Genomic DNA, 22,937 nt, shown 5'->3' with positions numbered 1-22,937 from the left:
AAGCTATGACAAGTCTGGTCACACTCTGAACACTCAGTTTTGTTGCCACAGAGTCATTCTGCACGCTGAATTTGCCTTCTCCATGTACCCAGACTTCGCTGTGTAGGCAAATCCACCACTGATTTTAAAGCAACAGCTTATGGCTTCGCTGCTTACTTAAGTTTATGCTCAAGCAAGCTGAAAGGGCAGCATGAAATCTCCACTATCAATTTCTCTTTATGGGTTACACAACATTGTGCAACACTTTCATAATATTCAGATAAGTGTAAGTGCTTTATCATCCATACTAGTGCATCATTTTGGTTTACAGAGAAGGTCAAAAAGAGCATTTCTTAGAAGAAAACATGAACTGCAACCTGCAAAAACAGCAGGCAAGAAAGAGCGCTGTGAGAAACACCAGAGACTGAGATACCCAAAACACTATCCTATTCCTAGTCACCACTGTGCATAAAGAAATGCAGATATTCATCTTCCTGGTAGTCACATCACTGTGCTTTAAGAACATGTAGGGAAAGCACTTTCTTGTCATACCTTTGCAGGGGCTCTGCGACTCATATTTAGAGGGTTTGCACTAATGATAGTCATGCATGTGCCACTTGGACTCCATAGCCAGTGGTTCTCCTTATCAGCTGCTCCACAGTCTGCCTTCTTTGTGCACCTGACAAAACAGGAACAAAAACCAAAGCAAAGCAATATTATAGCTGGACTCTGCTTTCTCTGAACTACACAACAATTTCAGGATTAGAGACTGAAATTACAACACAAGATGACTGGGAATTTGCTTTAATATTGACTATTCAGGTTGCCAATAGACAACTTCTAATAGAATAAGTGGAGGAATAAGTATTGATGGTTTGAGATGTCAAAAGCAAGTGGGGAAACATATATCTATAATATTTTGGACACCACCTTGGATTAGACAACCCAAACTCACACAGAGGCAGTAATATTTAGCACAGGAGCCATCAGGCAATGAAGCCATTGCCTTATCATCTGAAACCAGACCAATTAATCTTCATTGTAATATAGAACAAACTCCTGAATGAGTGAGTGGGCACCGTCTAATTTTTCTGCAGGTCAAGTGGCAGACAGCTATGCGTTGCTAGTAAAAAGGCACCCGATGCATGAGAGTACAAACGCCATCGAGGAGTATCGCTGGGGACACACAGGCTTGTGGAGAGCTGCTGTGAAACCCTAGCACTAGATGTGTTACTTTCATAGCGAATGTTTTCACTAACTCCTGCCACTATCTAAGACCTCTCTCTGCCAGTGCACCATTACCATTATGGGGAGAGAACAGCAGTTTTGCAGCCTCACCAAAAATATTGGGAGATCTTCCCAGCTCACGTAGAAGAAGGACAGAAAGAAGACATGCTGCAGTGCAGAAGCTGCACAGGCGGCTACAAAAGCTTGTTGAAGTGTGTGTGGGGACAGTCTCATGCATATTCTTTCCATTCTGTGCAAAGTTTAGGAGAAAATGCTGTAGGATCTCTGGCTGCTGTAGCAGAAGATTATTAACTCATCGGGGGCTTTAACACGGTGCGGTTGCGGCGCAGTTTGGTCAACCCTGTCCTTAAAGATACCATTTACATACAGAGTCTACGTTCATAGAACATATCCCTAAACACACTATTAAGTGCTGTGTGTGATGATGAGACAGAACTTGCTGCAGATGAGAAAAACATTAGAAATTAAATGCTTTTTTTACCTCATTGGAAATAAATACTAGCAAATGCAAAAATTCATGTTTGCCTGTTCTCAGAGACCATTAATACTTTGAGATATTGAGGTCAGTGGTCATATCAGAAACCTGAAGGGAAATCTAGGGAAAATTGCCTTTTATATGATATATGACACAGCCTTCAACTCCCAGCAGCCCAGGAGGAGTTGGAGGTGTATATTCCAAATCCCCAGGTTTCATCCACAGCAACTGAAACCCAGGCTGGAAGAGTTGCAGTATATTACATAAACCTGCATGCACCGCATAAGTTTCTCCGCTGCGCTCCATATTAAGCTACACATCAGGCTGATAGGTAACTTAATGTGATAGTTCACATTTTCAGACAGGAAGCTAGAAGCCTGAAATTCATCTGCATACTATAATTAAATAGCCCCTTTGTTCCAACAGCAAGTACTTAGAATCACGAATTCCCAACTGCTCATGCCAAGGGGTTAATTAACTTAGTAGTCAAAAAGAGAGCTGCAGGACCGCTCTTCCCTCTCGCCACTCCAATCAATGAAGAGCGCAAAGAAGAGACATTCCAGAGCTGTTCAGTGCTGTCCTAGTTTACATGTGCTTGAATATTAATTCAGTTAACCTCTGCAGATAGCCAGCCAAATGCCACTTTCTGCTCTCCTACAGTTAGGTGAGGGTTCAGTGTAGCTACATGTCTTGATAGAAGACATTTATATAAAAACAGCGTTTGAGCTATATACTTTATTTCAGACATGAACAGTTTTTTCTCTTATGCTCTGTTTTACACTTTCCTGCTCTACTTAAAATGTATGCTATATTTTCTGAATTTTAAATAGGAGCACTCTTTTAATTCCTGGGAGAACATTTGACTGTACAGTTCAGAGAGTGATAATACATGCAGTTAGAAGATGTATACTGATTTTCAGTACCAGCAGAAAAGTATACATTTTCCCAAATTAATTGAATCTGCAGAAGTCAATGAGGACTTATTTGTGTGCACAGAAGATTGATATCAATGTCTGCATGAGAAAATTAAATCACTATCAGGAGCATAAGGCTGAGTACAAAAAGCTGGGATTGCTATGCCAAGCAGTAACCCACAGCACACACCAAAATTTGAGCTATTCCACTGCCTGCACCTGAGAAAACACCGGCAGCACTCACCTGCCCTCTCTCACGCACCAGCCGCAGTACGGATCCCTCGCTTGAGTACACTTCTCACAGTCCGAATATTTGTGGCAGTCCTGCACAGGTAGCCGATGCACCTGGAAAACCAAAAGTGAGGCAAACCGTAAGGGATCTGAAGAAGACACAAGGAGATGGGAACGTTTGTGGACAGGATTGTACAGCGCTGTTGCCTGTGGCAGCAGAAGACATGACCCTGTACTATTATGGTCAGAGCTCAGTTTGATTTTAAGAAAATCCATACAATACCAGAGTGTGGTTATCCCCCCCTTAACAAAGTCCAAATTTACACACTTTTCCTACTCTTTTTCTCCCCAATATTCTGTAATCTCTCTCCAAAGTAATGTAGGACATTGTTATAATCAAGAATCATGAGCAAGTCTCCAAAAATTGAGCTTTTCAGTCCCTCCAGTTATGTTACTTCTGGAATCCGCATTACAGCAGCCACTGCAGAACAGGAACTGCATGAACCACTCTCCAAATTCAAGAAACAGCTACTGCAGGACAGATGATACTTTCGAAAGGCTAACTTGGTACTGGATAGATAATTTTTTTAAACAGAATATCCTCCCATCCATATCGCTAGCACGGAGATGAAATCGTTTGGAAATGTGACCGTCAGGGGCACTTTTAGCCAGAAGGCATCTCAGAAAGTCTGCAAGCGTGAGAGAGCCAAGGCGCTTCGGGTTACTGCACTTCTCCATGCATAAGCCTCCACCATGCAATACACTCATGAAAGAAAATGGAAATAATTATGACAGGAAGGAGCAGGGAAAAAAAGCATCATCACTTCTCATGTCTCAGTCCCCCAGTAAATATATGGCTTTTGGTTTTGATTTCCTTTAATGCTGAGAATAAACAATTTTGTCTTTCTTTGGTGCACAGAAAAAGGAGCCAGCACACAACCATCCCTTTTAGTTATGCTGCTGAAATGATGCAAGAGAAGAACGGGACATACGCCTTCCTGTCGATGACTACGTTTTACTTTTAAAGAGTGCAAAATTCTAGCAACAGTAACTCTGAGATGTAAGCTTTCTTTTTTCTACCTTATTCTCTCATTTAAAACAACTGGCAATTACAAAGCTATTTTGAAAGCCCGAGTTTGGCCTTTTCTTTCACATTGAGGGAGTTCAGTCTGACTCAGTTAAGGAAAGTGTTAATATTGGGTGGTTTTCTTGCATTTATTAATAGAGAAGTTTACCTTTTCAGCATTCTTTTCTTCCACAGATTCTTACCTAACTGAAGCTGAGTTACTGGCACTCTGTTTCACTAACTGGTACCCATGAGTAATTTAATATCCAGTGACAAAGTATTTATTTCATAATTCTAGCAGTCAGAAACAAGCCCTAGAGATTGCCATCTCTGCAAGTTTTATGTAAACTTAATGGATTTAAAAAAAAAAATAGCAGCTCCATTTACAGCCAGCTTCAAAATGTAGAGAAACTAATTTTAGAGATTTTCTAATTGGCACTTTTAATCAAAGAGACTGGTAAAAGTTAAAACAAGCAAAGCTAGTGGTTGTGGTAAGTGATCACCACAGGCTTCTGCCGTTCTCCCAATATGGTACGTACCATAAGGAATCTGGGATCCTACCAGTGATGTTCACTTGTAATGAACCAGCATCAGCATGGCAGGGGTGGTACGCTCCTTTCCAAGTCCCCCAAGAAGCTGCAAGGGGTTTCTCCTCTCTCTGCCCAAGCTCTGGGAGCAGAGCAGGGAGGAGGGGGCTGACTTTAGAAACCATTTGCTCCAAGCCACCCACTGCTATTGACACAGCAGCAGAAGCTAGGAGGAGAAGGGGGAGGAGAAGTGAAACAGGAAAGCAAGAGCTTATTTCTCACGATGGCTCTTAACCTCAGTATCGTTATTTCCTATATTTCTCTCGATCTGATTTCTTTTTAAACGCTGCTTCAAGTTATCACCCACCACATCATCACTTTCACTTTGCTCAAGTGCTTACAGAGCCCAAGCAATTCATTTCCAAATGCTGAGGCAGGCGGCATCTCCCAGGCAGCTTAGCATTAAGCACACCTATCAGTGCAGCTAGCCTGCCCTTTATTGTTTACCTTATTTTAAATAACTCTAAACCATTTTAACTCCCAGGAAAGGGTTCTGATATCTCTATTACCACAGCTCCCAGCTGTGCTTAACCCAGAAGTGCATGTTTCAGCATTTATTCTTCTCCCCTTGCTTATGCCGCTTCGTTTCTCCCAGCTCCAAAGGCCTCCATTCTCCTCCTGTCTGTCTGCTTCTAAAAGTGGGTGGGACAGCTTATTGTAATTAACACCTGGAGATGACAGTAATGTAATGCCATTACAGAGCTCCCAGCTTTAGTTATTCATATTTAAGCTGAACAGGTTTTGTAAAAGAAAACTATTATTCACATTATTCAGAAACCACAGTGTCTACGAGAGCTACTAGGAAAAGATTAAATTGAAACCCTTTCTTATGCAGAAATTTTTCACTTTCCAAATTTAAACATTTTGTAGAGATGGAATTATTTTTTTGCAATTTTTCTCTGAAAAATTTGACTGTGGCCTTTCTAAATTCTACCAGTTCAAGCAGACTGTCACCAGAAAACTTGTCTTCCTTCGAGGTTGCTGCCATCCTTTACACTGCTCTGCAGCTCACGCCATAGCCTGGTGGGGACCTCAGGGCTTTTAAGCAATGGGCCAGCTTGTCAAACAGGGTGCCAGGCTGCCCAGGCTTTTGTGGACACGTTGAAGTTTGGAGTTCTGTTCCAAATCTGAACAGAAGCCAAATGAGAAGCATCAACTAGTCCAAAAAAAAAAAATGAAGTAACCTCTTTCACACAGTGTCATGTTATTAAATGCTTTATCAGCCACTTACCTAGCACTTTTTCCACTGTGGCTTCTAGCCTGAAAACCTTGAGCTAGAATATAACATTCCTGCAGCAGGAATTTGTATCAATCCTTTTTTAAAACAGACAAAGAACATTCTTCTCGCACTGTTTTCCCCAAATACTCTCCTTTCACAGCCTCTGCTCAATCTCCCTGTGTTACTACTGCCGGAGCTTTTTGCACATCCCATTCTGTGTCACTGTCAGTGCTGCAGATGGTCGCAGCCTGTCACCCACCCTGTCCCGGAGAGCTGCTGAACCACACGTTTGAGGCTGGCAGCTCCAGCTACCACAAAGAGAAGTGTCAGAAGAGGGTTACAGCTGGAGGTGAAGGAGAAATCTGGCATCCCTCTCATCTATTTGCTTCTTTTTCTTCCTTTCTTTACAAACCTCCATTGTGCCTCACCTGCCAGCACAGGGAAGGGGAACCTAGAAGAGACTGCCTGTGCCTTTTGTAGCAAAGTCCAACCTTTCCTGCTGCACTTGCTCAGTTCTAGCAGAAGCTTGAACAGAAGTGTTTCCCAAAGTTGTAATTCTCTCCATTGCTTCTTAGTTTTTGACAGTAAGACCCATGAAAATTCCTGGCAGCTTTACAGATGTGTAAATGCTATTACGTCATCTGCCAGCATCCTAAATCCTGAAGTACTCTTGAAAAGGACCAATAGCAGCTAGAGCATTCACTGGTACCCCACAGACACCACACCGAGCACTAGGGCTGCCTGACCCTGTGGTGTACTGGTGTCAAACATCTCAACTTCATCCTTCTCACAGACCCCATAAGAGAGCTTTAGAGGTGAACTCACTTCCCATTCCCAATTGTTAAGCATCAAGGATATAACAGTTCTCCAAGTCACAACAATCGAGTCCATCAGCTTGGACTTGAGAAAGGTCTTCATATGCACAGAGCTGGGGGAGCCCCACCAAAATGGGAACAACTGAGAAACGTACAAATCTCAGGTAAAGTTGCAGTGAAAGTGGACCTGGTCCTTAATACAAGCAGGACACATTACCTTGTCTGTGGTCATCACGTAGAGATTTTCTTGGGTTTGGTCAAGGACAAGGTCATTCTTTATGGGTTTGTTTAGCTCAATAGTAAGAGAGCTGTACTCAGTTGCAGTGGATGACAGGAACACCTATTTCATGGAAGAAAGAAAGAAAGGTGGTTAATGTTGGCTTTTTTTTCCCAAATATCATTATATCTGGCTACTGCCCTAAAAGACAATAAAAAATATTTCTATAAATACATTAACAACAAAAGAAGGGCTAAGGACAACCTCCATCCTTTATTGGATGGGGGGAGAAACACAGTCACAAGGGATGAGGAAAAGGCTGAGGTACTTAATGCCTTCTTTGCCTCAGTCTTTTATAGTCAGACCAATTGTTCTCGGGGTACCCAGCCGCCTGAGCTGGAAGACAGGGACGGGGAGCAGAATGAAGCCCCCATAATCCAAGAGGAAATGGTTAGTGACCTGCTACACCATGTAGACACACACACAAGTCTATGGGGCCGGATGGGAGCCACCCAAGGGTACCGAGGCAGTTGGTGGAAGTGCTCACCAAGCCACTTTCCATCATCTACCAGCAGTCCTGGCTAACTGGGGAGGTTCCAGTCGACTGGAGGTTAGCAAATGTGATGCCCATCTACAAGAAGGGCCGGAAGGAGGATCTAGGGAACGACAGGCCTGTCAGCCTGACCTTGGTGCCAGGGAAGGTTATGGAGCAGATCATCTTGAGTGCCACCACACGGCACGTACAGGACAACCAGGGGATCAGGCCCAGTCAGCATGGGCTTACGATAGGCAGGTCCTGCTTAACTAACCTAATCTCCTTCTATGACAAGGTGACCCACTTAGTAGATGAGGGAAAGGCTGTGGATGTTGTCTACCTGGACTTTAGTAAAGCCTTTGACACCATTTCCCACAGCAATCTCCTGAAGAAACTGGCTGCTAATGACTTGGATGGGCGTACACTTTGCTGGGTAAAAAAGTGGCTGGATGGCTGGACCCAAAGAGTTTTGGTGAATGGAGTTAAATCCAGTTGGTGGTTGGTTGCAAGCGGTGTTCCCCAGGGCTCAGTATTGGGGCCATTCCTGTTGAACATCTTTATCAATAATCTGGATGAGATATAGAGATATAGAGATGGATCTATATAACTACCTAAAAGGAGGTTGTAGCGAGGTGGGGGTTGGTCTCTTCTCTCAAGTAACAAGTGATAGGACGAGAGGAAATGGCCTCAAGCAGCGCCAGGGGAGGTTTAGATTGGATATCAGGAAAAATTTCTCCACCGAAAGGGTTATCAAGCACTGGAACAGGCTGCCCAGGGAAGTGGTTGAGTCCCCATCCCTGGAGGTATTTAAAAGACGGGTAGACGTGGTGCTTGGGGACATGGTTTAGTGGTAAACTTGGCAGTGATAGGTTTATGGTTGGACTCAATGATCTTAAGGGTCTTTTCCAACCTAAATGATTCTGTGATTCTATGATTAATGAAAATCCTGTGTTTACTCAAGTTCACAAATTCACATTAGGGAAAACATTTCAATTTGAAGTATATGGCATCAAAAGCAGTAAGCAAAGCGTAAAAGACATGAAAAGAAATTGCTCACTGCTCACAACAGGTAATATTTGTATTGGGTTTTTGGTAAATACTGATTTATTTTAGCACTGTAAAATTAAAATTCTCAACTCGGAGCCTTGCACTTGAAGGTGTTCAAATTTGTTGTCTTCCCTTATGGTAACCAACAATTTCAGCTTCAAATTTCAAACCACGTAGTGGCACATAGCCATCACTCCACTTCAAGCAAAAGAAGAAGGTGTTTGGTATTGCAGTCTTGACATTTTAACACCACAAACACATGAACCCTTGAGCTCTACACCACACAGTCAGAACTTAGCAGAGCTCCAGCTTGGGCTTTGTACTGCCATCTCTATTCACTGAATGGCCAGAATGATTACAAAATGAAAAGTTGCTCTTAAACTAGTATGGGCTTGAATAGAGATAAGGCTAGAGCAGCTGTTACATTTCCGAAGGCTGTTTATACAGGGCTCTCAGTAGGTATCTAATCCTTCGGGAAAAGTGTCATTCAGACGATGCTAATTCAGCCTGTGTATCAGAAAGCTGAGGTACATCAGAAATAACGTGGTTTTTCTTTGAAATTAAAAATACCAACCTCCAAGAGAATTTGCTCATGGTATGCGATCTTATAAATCCCATTTACTTTTAGAGTACAAGTATGCTATCACTACAGTTCGCGACCTTTTAAACACATTTGTCTTTTAACTCTGATTTGTTACCTTAAGAATTTTACCATCTGATGTTCCCAGAAAGGCCACGGTATGCCCGTTCTCCACAGCCACAGTGACAGCCGTGAGATTCATCCCTTCTTTTTGTAGTACCGGCTTCTCTATAACACCATTCTTACTTCCCAAAAGGTACGGCAAGTGTTCAGAGCCACAGGGGAAATTTTTGCTTGCATTCTAATAAGGAATAGCAATACAGAGCGATGTTAAACATTCAGATCACTAATTCCTAGCTAAGAATGAAGTGCAACCCTATTACCAGACAGTATAATACCCCTCAGACATAGAAGAGCAGAAAGAGAGAAATGGATTATCTGGCCATTTTCCCCCAGCCAACAGGCAGCAATCAGAAAGCAGCCTGCTAATTGCAAACTGCTTCAATGCTTTCACTTTCCAGGAGACATGGGGAGAGAAAATTTTTTGTTTCTCTTTCATTATAGCAGCACAGTTTAAAAAATAACCAGTTTATTTAATTAAAAGGAACATGTCATATAGATTGGGTTGACCAATTTTGTGTTGAAGACTGTTTTTTTAATGCTGTTTTGTTTGTTAATTTGCTGCTATCCATTGAAAAGCAACCCACTGGCAACCGCCTTGTGAAATTCAACACGTTCCCTCTTCACTATGCTTTAATCCTGAGCTGCAGGGAGTGGCACCAGAAGCAAGTTCATTCACACCTTGCCTTTCCTGCTATATTTGGTAACGAGACTGTCTTTCTAATTTGAAATCCACACCTCATTTTTGCCGGATGCCACGGCCACTCCACTTGTTGCATTCAGGATTTCTATGTTTGATGCTCACCTCAGACGCTGGATACTGCAGTGAGTAACACTGGTGTTTGGAAGCAAAGAGTGTTCTTTTGGCTTCTTATCAGTGCTAGTGACCTACCGTGTGGGAGAGGGCTGTGGTTTCATGAGATGAAGGATTCTGGGTCAATACCAACATAAGGTATTCCCATGCCCCATCTCTTCAGCTGTTCACTCCTACCCCTGGACTGTAGCGCACCACTTCTCAAGCTGTGCTCAAACACGTGCTTATGCAGGTGTGTAACTTGCTCAGGTTGGGGAATTAAGACATCCTCCTAAAAGCTGGCTGAGTTATTTTTAAGATGATTCAATTCCTCAACCCAGTTTAGGGTTGGCTGCAGTAACGAATGGGATGCACAAGTAGGGCTTGGGAATAGCTTGAGTGGTGGGGGCAAAACGTCATCAAGTCAACAGAGATGCTGACAACTGCCTCTCAGAGGTGCAGCCATAAATTGAAGAACAGTAGCTGGAGAGGTGTAACAGTGCCCTCCAAAAACCTTATAGACAAGGTAATGACAAGCCATAAAAAGAAAAGGAAGATGGCCATCATGCTATGGAAGTATTTTGAGCCAGAGCAAAATATGAACACCACCTGAATATAAGAAACATGAGTATTTCCAGTTATCTGAAAATTCAAATCCAAGTGAGAAACAACACTGAACTCCAGATATCACCTACAAGACTCTTAATACCATTTAAAAACATTACAAATATGTTGGCTGAGACCAGAATTGCCTACAGTGATCATCTGGAAGCTGATCATGGGCGTAACAAATCACTGTATTTGACTCAGTAATTTCCTTACCAGGAGGAACCCTTTAAAAGAAATGAATTTATGAAACCAATATTCATCTTTCAGAAGCAATCAAATCCTCTTTAAAAGACTCAAAATTATGACTATCTTGCCACTTCTTGCTTGACCTGTTCCACAAACCCCCAAACCACATTTCATTTCTACAGTGAATCCAGCTACTGAGTTTTCAATCATCTAATCTGACTATAGTTTAGCTCAAAGCCACCCAAAAACATGCAGTTGTGCATTTTCTACTAATTCTAAAACAGATCCTAAACCATCAGTTTTAGAACTGATATTACCAGTCCATGTGATGCACACGGGTTTTCTGTTGCAAAAAGTTTGTAAAATGAGCTGGTATTCTTTTTAGTGTAGCAATCGTTCCGGTTTTTTTCCATCTTTTCATTGATGTGCCGCAAGGAAAACACACACATGGCAGATTTTAGAGAGCCGTTATCTTTGTTTACTTTGCTGAAGAGTGCAAGAAGAACTTTGTCGTCTGAGACAGTATCTGTAGTTTGTCTCTGCTGAGCCATGCTCTCAGCCAGCTCTTCTCCTGGTGTAGTGACATAAGCAGAATGGCAGTGGTCGTAGGCACCATCATCATCTTTGCAACCCAAGTCCATTTCAAAGTAGGAATAATAATGGGCATCATCTTTGCACAGACGCGCAATCAGTGTGCGGTTATTGACGGGCTGTTTCTCTTGCTGATTAAAAATAAAATAAACATAATTTTTATCCTCAAAGACTGCCACAAATTGTTGTGTGCTTGACGAGTGATAAGCTGACTTAACAGCTGCTGAGTCTGTATACATTTCAAAAATGTCTTTTCCATCCCTTTCGTAGAGCTGCCGAGTGCTGATTATTATCCCATTATCATTTGGTCCATTCCCTTTCCCAACAAACAGCACTCGGTCGTTATTCAAGGAAGTGATCAATCCCACAGTCGATACATTCTCATCGTTGCTTGCTACAAAGGACTTTTCTCCACTAGTGTCTACATAATGCTTCACATTGCTAATGTCGTCTAGATCTCTGATGGCACAGATTCCCTTAAAAAGGCTTCCACACACCACAATTGTTTTATCCGCCTTGTTCAGCAACAGTAATTTGTTATAATTGTCAGTCAGTACTGCCTCTTTACATTGATTTTCATCAATGGGAGGTGTGCACTTTTTGTTGTCCTTTCTTGGACCTGTTTCTATAAACCTTCTTACATCCAGGTTTTCTGTAAGCTGATACAGAGCATTTACCACTCCCAGATAGATTATCCCAGTGTCATTATCCACTGTTAGGTGATTTAGCTCTGTAGCACTCTGAAAAAATTTCAGTTCCTCAGTTCTGGATAAGGTGACGCAGAAACAGCTCAAAATGCTCAGTGTCCAGATCCATAAAGCCATTTCTATTAACACCTAAAAAGGGAAAGAAAAGAAGAACATGAAACCTATTGAAAAATAAAATCTACACAAAATTCAGCAACATGAAGGGTTTTTTTTCTTTCATGATTTCAGACACAAATACACTTATACATGTGTAGACATCATGAAGATTATGGAAAGCCTCAAATCCTGTTAATTGCCTAGCAATTTAATATGTTGGGGAAGGATTAAACAAAGTCATATGTCTAATTGATTATCATATAACCAATTAGACAATCAATCCTGTGCTACAGCACAATGAGAACAACAGGCAATTTGAAACAACACAGAGTGCCAAGAAGTGGTAGTGCTTCTTCAGACAGTTTTATACTGTGTGAATTATTTATTGCTGAGATTTTAAAAATAAGCTGGAGGATCCCAGTGTTTCGGGTGGCTCCTCCTTAACAGAGGGGGAGAATTTACATACAAGTGTTTGAGACATTTGGTGTTGCAGGACTTTGCTCAGAAAGGGAAAAAACCTTCCATTGACTACAAGTAAGTCTGGATCTGGCTGCTGATGCTCTTCGAGAATGCGTTACACTAATCCTTCATCAGGAGCCCTTAATATGCAACGTTGCCTCTGACTGCTGGTATGCATTACAGTCCAACACTTACAATTCACTTGAGCACTGCAACGTAATAGTTTCAAATCTGTCTTAAGAACATCACTTAAGAGTTTTATGGGCTTAAGATTCTGTTACTGGCGTTTTTCCCCAGAATTTTTACTTCCCAAGCAGATCGTATGGCTGTTTGGAATTAGACAAAGACCTTCTGAAACTTATAAGAAGGACTGTAATTTCAACCTGAAGAGTTAAGTGAGGAGGCAAGTCCCAACTGGCTTCCTCATCACAAAACATTTTGTCAATGTTTTCTGCAAGTGTTTAGTTCTGAGAGCAGAAAACAGAAGGTGGCATGCTTGGACACACCAATGTTAGGGGGAAAAGATAAATACTGTTTGGAGGAAGTACTGAAAAACAATTATGATCCACAGTATTTTCATTTTCAAAGTTAGCCATCTGACTCAATAGTCTGATGAGGAAAGAACCTGTAAACTTAGAAGGAATCTCAAGTTAAATCTGAATATATCTGGAACTGTGAATAGAAAGGAAAAAAAAAAAAAAAAGCCCAGAAAAGACAAGAGAAACAAGGGCCACCAGGATGATCAAGGGTCTGGGAAGCCTGCCATGTAAGGATAGGCTGAGAGTGCTGGGTTTGTTCAGCCTTGAGAAAAGGAGGCTTAGAGGTGATCTCATCGCCATGTACCAGTACTTAAAGGGGAGCTATGAAGAAGATCGAGACTCCCTTTCTACAAGGAGTCACATGGTGAGGACAAGGGGTAACGGGTACAAGTTACTCCCAGGGAGATTCCGACTGGACACGAGAGGAAAATTTTTCACAATGAGAACAGTCAACCATTGGAATAATCTCCCCAGCGAAGTGGTTGACTCCGCTACGCTGAACATGTTTAAGACTCAGCTGGACGTGGTGCTGGGTCATCTTGTCTGGATTGTGGTAGAAGGGTTGGACCACATGATCCTTGAGGTCCCTTCCAACCTGGTATTCTATGATTCTATGAAACCTTTAACAAAGTAATCTAACAGGCAAAAGCCTCGTAGGAGGCGGAAAACAGCATACAATGCCAAAATGAGGAACTGAAAAAAAAAAAAAAGAAAAATAATAAAAATAATAATAAAGGAACCATGCTCCTGTGTCAGATACAGCTTCTGTTTTGCCAGCAGCAATAGACTTCGGTGGGATGTGAAAGAGAATTGCCTGAATCATCATTTATACTGGATAACCAAGGTTAAATGTCAACAACTGGGCTGCAAAAGTTTGAGCAGGGACGGAAGGACTCTTGTTGTGAGCACAAGCCATCTGCCAGATCCCCAAACCACCCCGGCATCGCCAGCAATGCAGAAAGACAACTCCTGCCCTCCAGCATTGACTGCATTTTGCTTCTCTACGGAGAAAATGCATGTGCAACAGTGAGAACAGTTTTTCTAAAAGCAGAGTGATTCTAACTTCTAAAAACCCAAAAACCTACTAAATGTAACTCAGGGTAATAATGAAGGCAAAATAAAAGGCTAACTTCCATCTTGCTTTGCTAAAGCTCCTATGTACCAAACTGAGTAACTAACTGTAAAATGAGGTCAAAGAAGAGACAGTACGCTACTGACAGCACAAGCCTGACTTTTAATGATAGGCTGACCTCATATGGCAGTGACCAAGAAAAGGCTAAGAATTACAACCCATTCTTCAGACACACGGACTTCAGTGCGTGCCTTGCAATGTAATGAAGTGTTGGACCTCTCTACAACAACCTTAGACCTGCTCTAAGGAACCCAGAAGAATTCTGATATTATTTGTCAGAAACTCCTCTTTTTCTTCCTGCTCCCAAGGACCTCAATTTTCCAAACAAGCTTTGATCCCAGCTAACATCTCTGTTGCTAAATGGTATGTCATAATGCATGTCATCTAGTTTCAAGTATTTTCCCTTACAGTTATCCGCAATGAAATAAAAAAACCCAAATTGACATACTACTGCAATGTCGCTTCATAAAAGTTTTATCATTCTACTATCTATTGCACAAGGATCAAACGCCGAAGAATTCAGATTCATTGTTCCTGTTTTTCCCACAAGGTAATTATTGTTAGATTATGATCATCTCTGCTCTCAGTCAAAAAAAGCCATAAATAGCTATACTTATAAAATATGCCTCAAATGAATGGAAAGTAATTTATTGTACCTTAATTTCTGTACTCAGTTCACCTCCATGTCCATTTGTTTCAGTGGATTAATAAAATATTTTGTCCATTTATGGCACCCAGCTTAATGAGACAGAGGCTGCATTTGCAATACACCTGCCTCCATCCCACAGGCAGAACAAAGAGTCTTGCTGGTTCATGCCAGAGCCAGGATTTAAGGAAAAGTACATTTTGCACCTCTAAATCAGACTCTAACAGGAGTAATTCATCTCTCTGTACAAAAATGGCTAATGCTTCCTCCCTACTATTTCCTGCCTCGTTTACTTATCAATTTTTTTACTTAAATTATTCAGAACTACATGCATTCTCCATTAATTCTGCCTTTTTTTTTTTCTCTCCCCTGGCATTTACTCCCTGCCATCCTGGTCTCATGCCAAACACCATCAGATCATCTCAGACCTCCATGCAAGGTAACAGTTCTTCATTCTCTGTACCTATTGGTTTCATTTCCCAACCCCCCTTCAAACAGTAAACAAAAATTAAACATGCTATGGAAAAGATCCAGAACTAAATTCCCACACACTTCTCAAATACCAGGCTTAAGGAAAGAAAAAAGCAAACAAAATGAAATGAGATGCACTACAACCACAGCTCATTCTCACCTGATCTTAACTTAATCGGGAAGTAGCAGCTGGAGGAATCCTGCTAGGACCAGCTGATGTGGTAGGACTTACAGGGCTGCTATTAACACAGATGCCCTACTGAGTTAGGTGCTATGGAAATGTATCAAGGAACAGTTTCCTGCTGTGAAAAACTTCTGTTTTAAATGAACAAGTCATGGAAACACAAGAGAAAATGAGTAAGAAGCCCAGGCTGGAGCATGGAATCCGAGATTTTCAGCACAGCAAACGTATTTCCAATGGCTTAATCACACACTTTAATTACACATGGGCCTGTGTGGCTTACTCAAAGTCATGCCCTGGTCCTGAGACCTGACATGCACCCTCTGACCTCAGTTTGCACTTAGTTTTAAGCCCTTGGCAGACTCAGAATAAAAGAAGCCCAACAGAGCAGTTGACCACATAATTTTTTTCTCTCTCTCAAAGTCTTGTCTCCATCCTGCCTCTTGCTCCCTGCTCCCCATGATATCATTAGAAAAATCTTTACCACTCTCCCATCAAGATTACCTGAATTGCAAAGTCATTTCCTTTTGGATTCCTCCATTTTTCATCATTGCCTTCCCTACCCCTTCCCCCATCTCAAAACATACTCCTCTCCTGATTCATATACCTTACAGACAACTGAACGTGATTTTGATGAGTATCCTAGAAGGATGGTGGTAATAATAAACACACTCAGAAAGCAGAAAAGATGTATTATAAAAAGGTGCATGTTAATTAAAAACAAAGTGTGGACAACATACAGCCCCTCCCCAGTCTCTCAGAGACACGACAGGTGACAAGGAAAGTGGGACGGCAGCAACCAAACACTTTAAAAGAAACCCACCCAAAAAAAGCATCTTGCCGCTTGCAAGAAATACGAAATTCTAGAAGTTACGTGCAGGAAACACAGAGCACCCAGGAGAACGCTTCATACACGGGAACTGCCACAAAGTGACACCGTGCTGGAGCGACACAGCTACCGGAGCTCTGCCCAACTGCTAGATCAATTTTAATTTAACCCATAACTTTATGTCTTTCTACTCAAGCAAGACCAATAACCTTAAGTAACAGTCTTCTTTAAAAGGCATGCAGAAAAAAAGAGCATCTACAATCTACAAGCACAAAGTGAGTTTCAAATTGCCTTCACACTATTATAAATACCCTTAAGAATTAGCACTAGCAACATGCTGAGATGGATGTGGCCGGTGTTTTCCTCCTTCACTGCACAATCCTCTGCTGTACCTGTATACAGGAATCTTCAGCTTTTCAGCCATCCCCAGTCACTTTTCTTTAGCCTTCAATATAACTTTAGCTTTATGTTACTTATTTTCTTACGTTCATTTCAGCTGAAGTGAGAGAGTACCAAATTTTGCCTGAAATTGGAATAACTGAGAACTAAAACAAGCGTTATTCCCAAAAACCATGGACAAGAAAGTCTTCAGCAAAGGAATAATCTCAGCAGTTTAGCTTCTGTGGTGTTTTCACAGAGTTGTTCTTCACTAACCATATACATACACAGTGAATTAAACTGTTACCTCGTCTCATCCAGACAAAGTTTTGTTACTTGAAATTCTGGGTCTAGAGACAAATGCTTCTGCCAAGAGAGGCAGGTACTGATACACTTTAACGGCATGCGATGCAGAGAACTGTGGTTCTCTCTGCAAACTATCCCCTTACCAGGGAGACCCCAAAAGATCCAAAAGACCATAAAATTGGAAAAAAAAATTGTAAAAAGACCCAAAACCTGCAACATAAAAAAGGTAAAAATCCTAAGAATGTCCCCAAATGGCATAGACATTTGGGGAAAGAGGAATGGGAAGAAATTTCTGTCCTCCTTCATTTTGAGTAACTTTGCTTTTAGCTTCTGATAGGTTTTCCACAAGTCAAAAAGAATTCAGCTTTAATTTTTAAGCTCAAAGGAATTCAGAACAGAAACTGGAGAATGTGTGTGAGGCAGGAGATGAGCAGATTTTCAGTTTGGATTTCAAAGCTTCTACTTCTGTGAGAACTGTAGGTAAACATGAGCACTCTCCTCCCCAGCTATAGCTTTTATTACTGTTTTCTAAAACCAATGAACGATGGAGCTCGCTGGTTCAGAGAAGGAATCACCTGGAAAAACACTCTGTAGGATTCAAACCTGTCTCCTAAGAGCACGGCAACACGCTGGAAAGGCTTTGGAGAGAGAAGAATGACTTCTTTTGTAGACTATGGCATTAGTAGAACCACTGAGAATAGTGACCATTGTGGTGGGTGTCCATCCCTTTAGTTGTGATGGTTTGCTATTAGCAGATGGGACCTGTGGGTCAGTGAGCTGCGGGAGGTCACTTTGCAGAGAATGAAAAACCAATATCCATTTCATTAGAAGTTGTGATAGCCTGTACTAACCAAACATAAAAGGAGTCATTTCCTTCTCTTTCACTGCTCCTCAAAACACAATTTGCTAAAATGTAGGGCGTCTTCATATGGGACAAACCATCCCATCTGGTCAAACTGCTGGAAAAGTGGCAAAAAATGGACAAATACTTACAATACAGACTCTAGTTCTGATGTGGAAGACAAACGTTTTGCTTGCTTTCACAAGGCAAATTCTCAATTTTCTTACATTTTTTGAATAACTTTCAATAATATAAGGTTTCTTTTTTAATATGTGTAATAGTTATACTGATATGGATCTTCTTTCACAAGGACTGCTTGGAAATCATGGATTTGCCAAGGAAATCATGAATGTTGCGCCCTCAGTCCCTGTGCATTCTGCAGGTGTTTTTCTGCAATCCCTGGGTAAAACAAATGGAAAACAGACGGAACCGCAAACGCAGGTTACCGAAAACCAGGGTTTCCTATACCATGGTTTCATCTGGCAAGGATGAGCTGTGGTGGGTTGATGCTGGCTGGACACCAGGTGCCCACCAAAGCCGCTCTATCACTTCCCTCTCCTCAGCTGGACAGTGGGGGGGAAAATACAATGAAAGGCTTGTGGGTCAAGATAAGGGCAGGGAGAGATCACTCACCAATTACAGTCACGGGCAAAACAGACTCGACTTGGGGAAATTAGCTTAATTTATTACCGATCCAATCAGAGTAGGGTAATGAGAAATAAAACCAAATCTTAAAACACCTTCCCCCCACTCCTCCCTTCTTCTCGGGCTTAACTTTGCTCCCGATTTCTCCACCTCCTCCCCCACAAGTGGCGCAGGGGGACGGGGAAAGGGGGTTGTGGTCAGTTCATCACACACTGTCTCTGCTGCTCCTTCCTCCTCAGGGGGAGGACTCCTCACACTCTTCCCCTCCAGCGTGGGGTCCCTCCCACGGGAGACAGTCCTCCATGAACTGCTCCAACGTGAGTCCTTCCCACGGTCTGCAGTTCTTCACGAACTGCTCCAGCCTGAGTCCCCCATGGGGTCACAGCCTCCTTTGGGCATCCACCTGCTCTGGCGTGGGGTCCTCCAAGGGGCTGCAGGTGGATATCTGCTCCAGCATTAACCTCCATGGGCTGCAGGGCGACAGCCTGCCTCACCATGGTCTTCACCACGGGCTGCAGGGGAATCTTTGCTCCGGCGCCTGGAGCACCTCCTCCCCTTCCTTCTTCTCTGACCTGGGTGTCTGCAGAGTTGTTCCTCTCACATATTCTCACTCCTCTCCCAGCTGCTGTTGCACATTATTTTTTTCCCCTTCTTAAATATGTTATCCCAGAGGTGCTATCACCATCACTGATGGGCTCAGCCTTGGCCAGTGACGGGTATGTTTTGGAGCCAGCTGGCATTGCCTCTTTCGGACATGGGGGAAGCTTCCAGCAGCTTCTCACAGAGACCACCTCTGTAGTCCCCCTGCTCCAAAACCTTGCTACACAAACCGAATACACCTATACCATGGTTTTAACTGGCAAGAATGAGCTGTACTCCAGAGTAAATCTATCTCTCGTGCCTGCAGCATCAGCAGACGCCAGCAGTGACTGGGAGAGGAGAGCGTGTACTGGACGGTTCCTCTGGGAAAGCGGCAACGGGCAAGAAGATCCTTACATCACTCTGGAGACTCTCATCTTTCAGAAGATCTGAGGTATCAGCAGCAAAAAGAGCTCAGATAACTCACTCCCTGAGAGAGTCCATTAACTTGAGTGGACACTGAGGCATCCCACAGCCTGGTTAGCTGGGAGCTCAAGGGCAAAGGGAGGCATTTGAAAGGGTGAAGCAGTGCTGCATGAACAAGGCCACCCAAAGAGAAATGTAAGGACTTCTCTTGACCTTTACTTACAACGTCATCCCCATCAAGCTTCCCACAAAGGCAGAAGATGAGTTTTGAGAATCTGTACCAAAGATTACTAAACCTTGCTCATGTCTCACAGTCTCCAAGGGGGTAAGGAGGGGATTAAACAGGGGATCTCATCCAGCTCCAGTACCTCTGGCAACTACAGTAAAACAGTATTGCCACACACAAACAGGCTGGCATCCCAAACAGAAATTTTTTCCTGTCCCAACATGAAAAATGTTTCTCCAGGCATTGTAATTGAATTAACAGCTGAGGAGCATAACTATTCTTCACAGTAGGTCCTGTATCCACCAGCATCCCAGCATCTCCACACCAAGGACTCTCATGAACTTGGTGCAAAATCGGCAGGATTGAGTCACAAGTTTAAGTGAGGCAAACAGCTAGCAAATTCAGAGTTCACATTAATATTATGTCATTAGCTTCAAGCTAAACAAATAACACTATTAGTAGTCTGAATCAAAACCTTTCATCCGTGCATACCTGAACTCCAAAGTATTTAATATTCTGATCCAGGTCCAAATTCAGAGCAAGAGGGAGCAACATGAGTCTTAATTTTTCAACTAGGAGTCGCTCAAAAGAGCATTAACAACAGGTAATGAGACTCAGAAAATGCATACTTACGTATTTTGCGATCGCACTCAAGAATTTCCAATAATGTGCTGTCTCTGCAACATCAGCAAGTAAACAAAAAAGAAGAGTAGCGCTTTGCAGATTTATATGCAGTCTCAGAAGCAGAGCCATGCTACACAAAGCTGAACTCTAATGAATTCCCTGGTTTATTACAGCCAGACCTGCCAGCGTTTTGATTTTGAAAACCTTTTATACCATGGATTCTGCCATAGTTCAAGGGTGGGTTTTTTGCTGCTCTTAGGAATCAAAACAAAAATTCTCTTAAGTGAAAGTATCTTCAAGAGTTCATAGTGCCAAGTAGCTTTAAAAAAAGTCAATAAAAATAGCTGCTGTGGAAAGACCTCATTCCACAGTATTAGCTACCAGCAATTACAGAGTATAAACCAGTCTGAGACACGGGCAGCTCATGCCAGAAAGGTCTTTTCAAATCCTAATTTTTATTATTGTATTTTTTATTATGAAGACAAGCGTTCATATTATCACCTCAAATAGGAAGGTTGCACATACACAATCCAGCCCCACTGATGCAGGCAGGAGCACACACAGGGAAGAGAAACACTGCATGAGAAGGCCTGCTGCGTTCCTGCCCTCCTGGACCACACCTCCCTTTCAGTTTGGCCTTCTACATTCATCCCTCCATCTTTTTTGCGTTCTCTCAGTAGAAATGAAGCACCCATTTTAATGAGGCCTCGCTTTCTCAGCGTTACAAAGATGTAGTTGATCCGCAAGAAAAGCAGCCGAGTGACATGTTTAAAAACAAGCAGCTGACTCGGCAGGAATCTGAACCCACAGAATCCCCTCTTTGACCTGCTTCATGGTTTTGTTAAAACCACGAGGTCTCCCAGCTAACAAAAATTTAAGTTTTTATTTTTTTTCCAAGCCTCATTGAACGCTAAGCCCAGTGATGCCATATGGACCAACACCCAGCTGCATCAGTCTGCAGTCAGCACAGACCCCTCCAGACACTCCCGAAATCACTTAGAGACACTTTCACGCTCCCTGATCCTGCAAACAGCCAAATCTAATTTGACCCTAAGTGTAAATACCTGCCGCAGCGTCTGAGCTGCCCGAGCTTCAAGGGGGGATGGCTCCCTGCAGCAACTGCTGTGCAAGGTGGCCACAGAAGCCCGGCAGAAGCCAGGGACTACCCCACGCCTGTCCGCCAGCTCTGCGCAAGCCGTGGGTTATTTTACCCATTCTGCAACTCGGGAAAACTTTTTTGTTTTCTTTTATCTGAGGGACCACCAGAAAATGAGAGTGAGCCTGGAGCATGGGAAGGAAAACCCAGGGAGTTAGGATAGCTTTAATTTGCTGGCTTTCCCTGCACTAATAAGGGTATTATGGCACAAGGAAAAAAATGCATTTATACTGATAGTAAAAGGACTCTGTGTCACCAGCTCCACACTACAACAACGAATTGCTTGTTTTCAGTGCTAAGGTCATCTTCAAGGACTGGTTTCGGACTTCCCCTGGAAGAAACAAGAAAGGAGGCGGATTTTTTTCCAGTGTGGGGGAATCTGAGCATGACCATGTGGAAACAAACACAAACTATTTCGGCTCCTTCCTTGCCAGAACCAGTTCTTCCTTGTAATTAACCATTAATCACACACACACAAAATAATCTAATCAAAAGGATGACATTTCCAGCATGTGTGATGCTTTCCTTTCCCTACAGATTGCACAAATGAAACTTGAGAGGTCACAGGCCGGCGATTCATCTCCCCCTCCTCCTCAAAACAGAAGCACCAAACTGCTCTCTGGATGTCCAACGCAGCCGCAGCCTTTTGCGGCACACCAGCCCGCTTCAGCGGCAGCTTGAACCCGCACATAGCCCTTGCTGACTTGAGCACAGTGAGAGGAGAGGAGCTGGAAAAAGCCAGGGATTTCCTCACTGCGATACGGCTGTACAGGATGGCACACAGACTTTCAAAGCTAAAGTGGCATTTTGGCACGAGGCAGAGCCATGATGTTTTTCCTCCTGTTAACATTATAATGTTATAGGACTTAATAGAAGAACCATGTATAAGCTGCAATGATAAGGCTGTATGAAATGTATCCCATAAATCAGTGGGATAAATCAATTCTAACACATAAATCAATGAAACACAAATATGGCAAGTAATTCATAAAGCCCCATGCAACAAAATCCCTTCCTTCTAATTCTACCTCTCACTTGGTGGTGTTTGCTGTGTGATACCCTGTCTCACCATCATGCTGTCTTCTTATTCTTCCGTTCCTCCTGATTTTGTTTTCCCATTTGGGTTTAACAGATTCCTGCGTTATTCATTTTAATGTAGTTATCTGGCTGTGCCAGCAATTTACCCAGAACTTCTGAGAGGTGGGACAGAAGCTCTATGAAAATGGGAAGCTGTCAACCGCACTAAATGGAGTACTACGATATATATTGTACTGAGGCAGCTGATAATGCAAACCACAAAGAAAGAGAGGCAGAGGAGGATGGGGAAAATTCTTGAAAGGGAAAGTTTACTGAATGTCAGGAGCCAAGAAACACATAGCTGAGGAATGGAGAATTTTCCTGGCTTCTGCTGCTGGAGATAAATCGCAGGGGTTCGTCTGGTTCGTCTTTCTTCAAATTCTTTAAACTTTCATTTGGATCATTTG

At 42.6% G+C, this 22,937-nt stretch overlaps 1 protein-coding gene across 1 annotated transcript in view; it reads right to left on the bottom strand.

Annotated features, from left to right (window-relative positions):
* The window catches only part of PLXNB2 (plexin B2), an 89,562-nt gene extending 66,954 nt beyond the window's left edge, over nt 1-22,608 (bottom strand). Inside the window, exons 1-6 of the mRNA XM_082308704.1 lie at nt 22,489-22,608; nt 10,939-12,048; nt 9,032-9,214; nt 6,752-6,874; nt 2,861-2,961; nt 532-658 (exon numbers count right to left, since the gene is read on the bottom strand). Coding sequence (XP_082164830.1) covers nt 532-658; nt 2,861-2,961; nt 6,752-6,874; nt 9,032-9,214; nt 10,939-12,036 — 1,632 coding nt within the window. The 5' untranslated portion in view covers nt 12,037-12,048; nt 22,489-22,608. The remainder of the gene's footprint in view (nt 1-531; nt 659-2,860; nt 2,962-6,751; nt 6,875-9,031; nt 9,215-10,938; nt 12,049-22,488) is intronic.
* Between the last annotated feature and the right edge of the window lie 329 nt (nt 22,609-22,937).

This window comes from Platalea leucorodia, assembly GCF_965183815.1.
Source record: "Platalea leucorodia genome assembly, chromosome: 4".
Taxonomy (NCBI): domain Eukaryota; kingdom Metazoa; phylum Chordata; class Aves; order Pelecaniformes; family Threskiornithidae; genus Platalea; species Platalea leucorodia.
The sequence above is the reverse complement of the archived record's forward strand: the minus strand, read 5'-3'. Positions and strand labels throughout refer to the sequence as shown.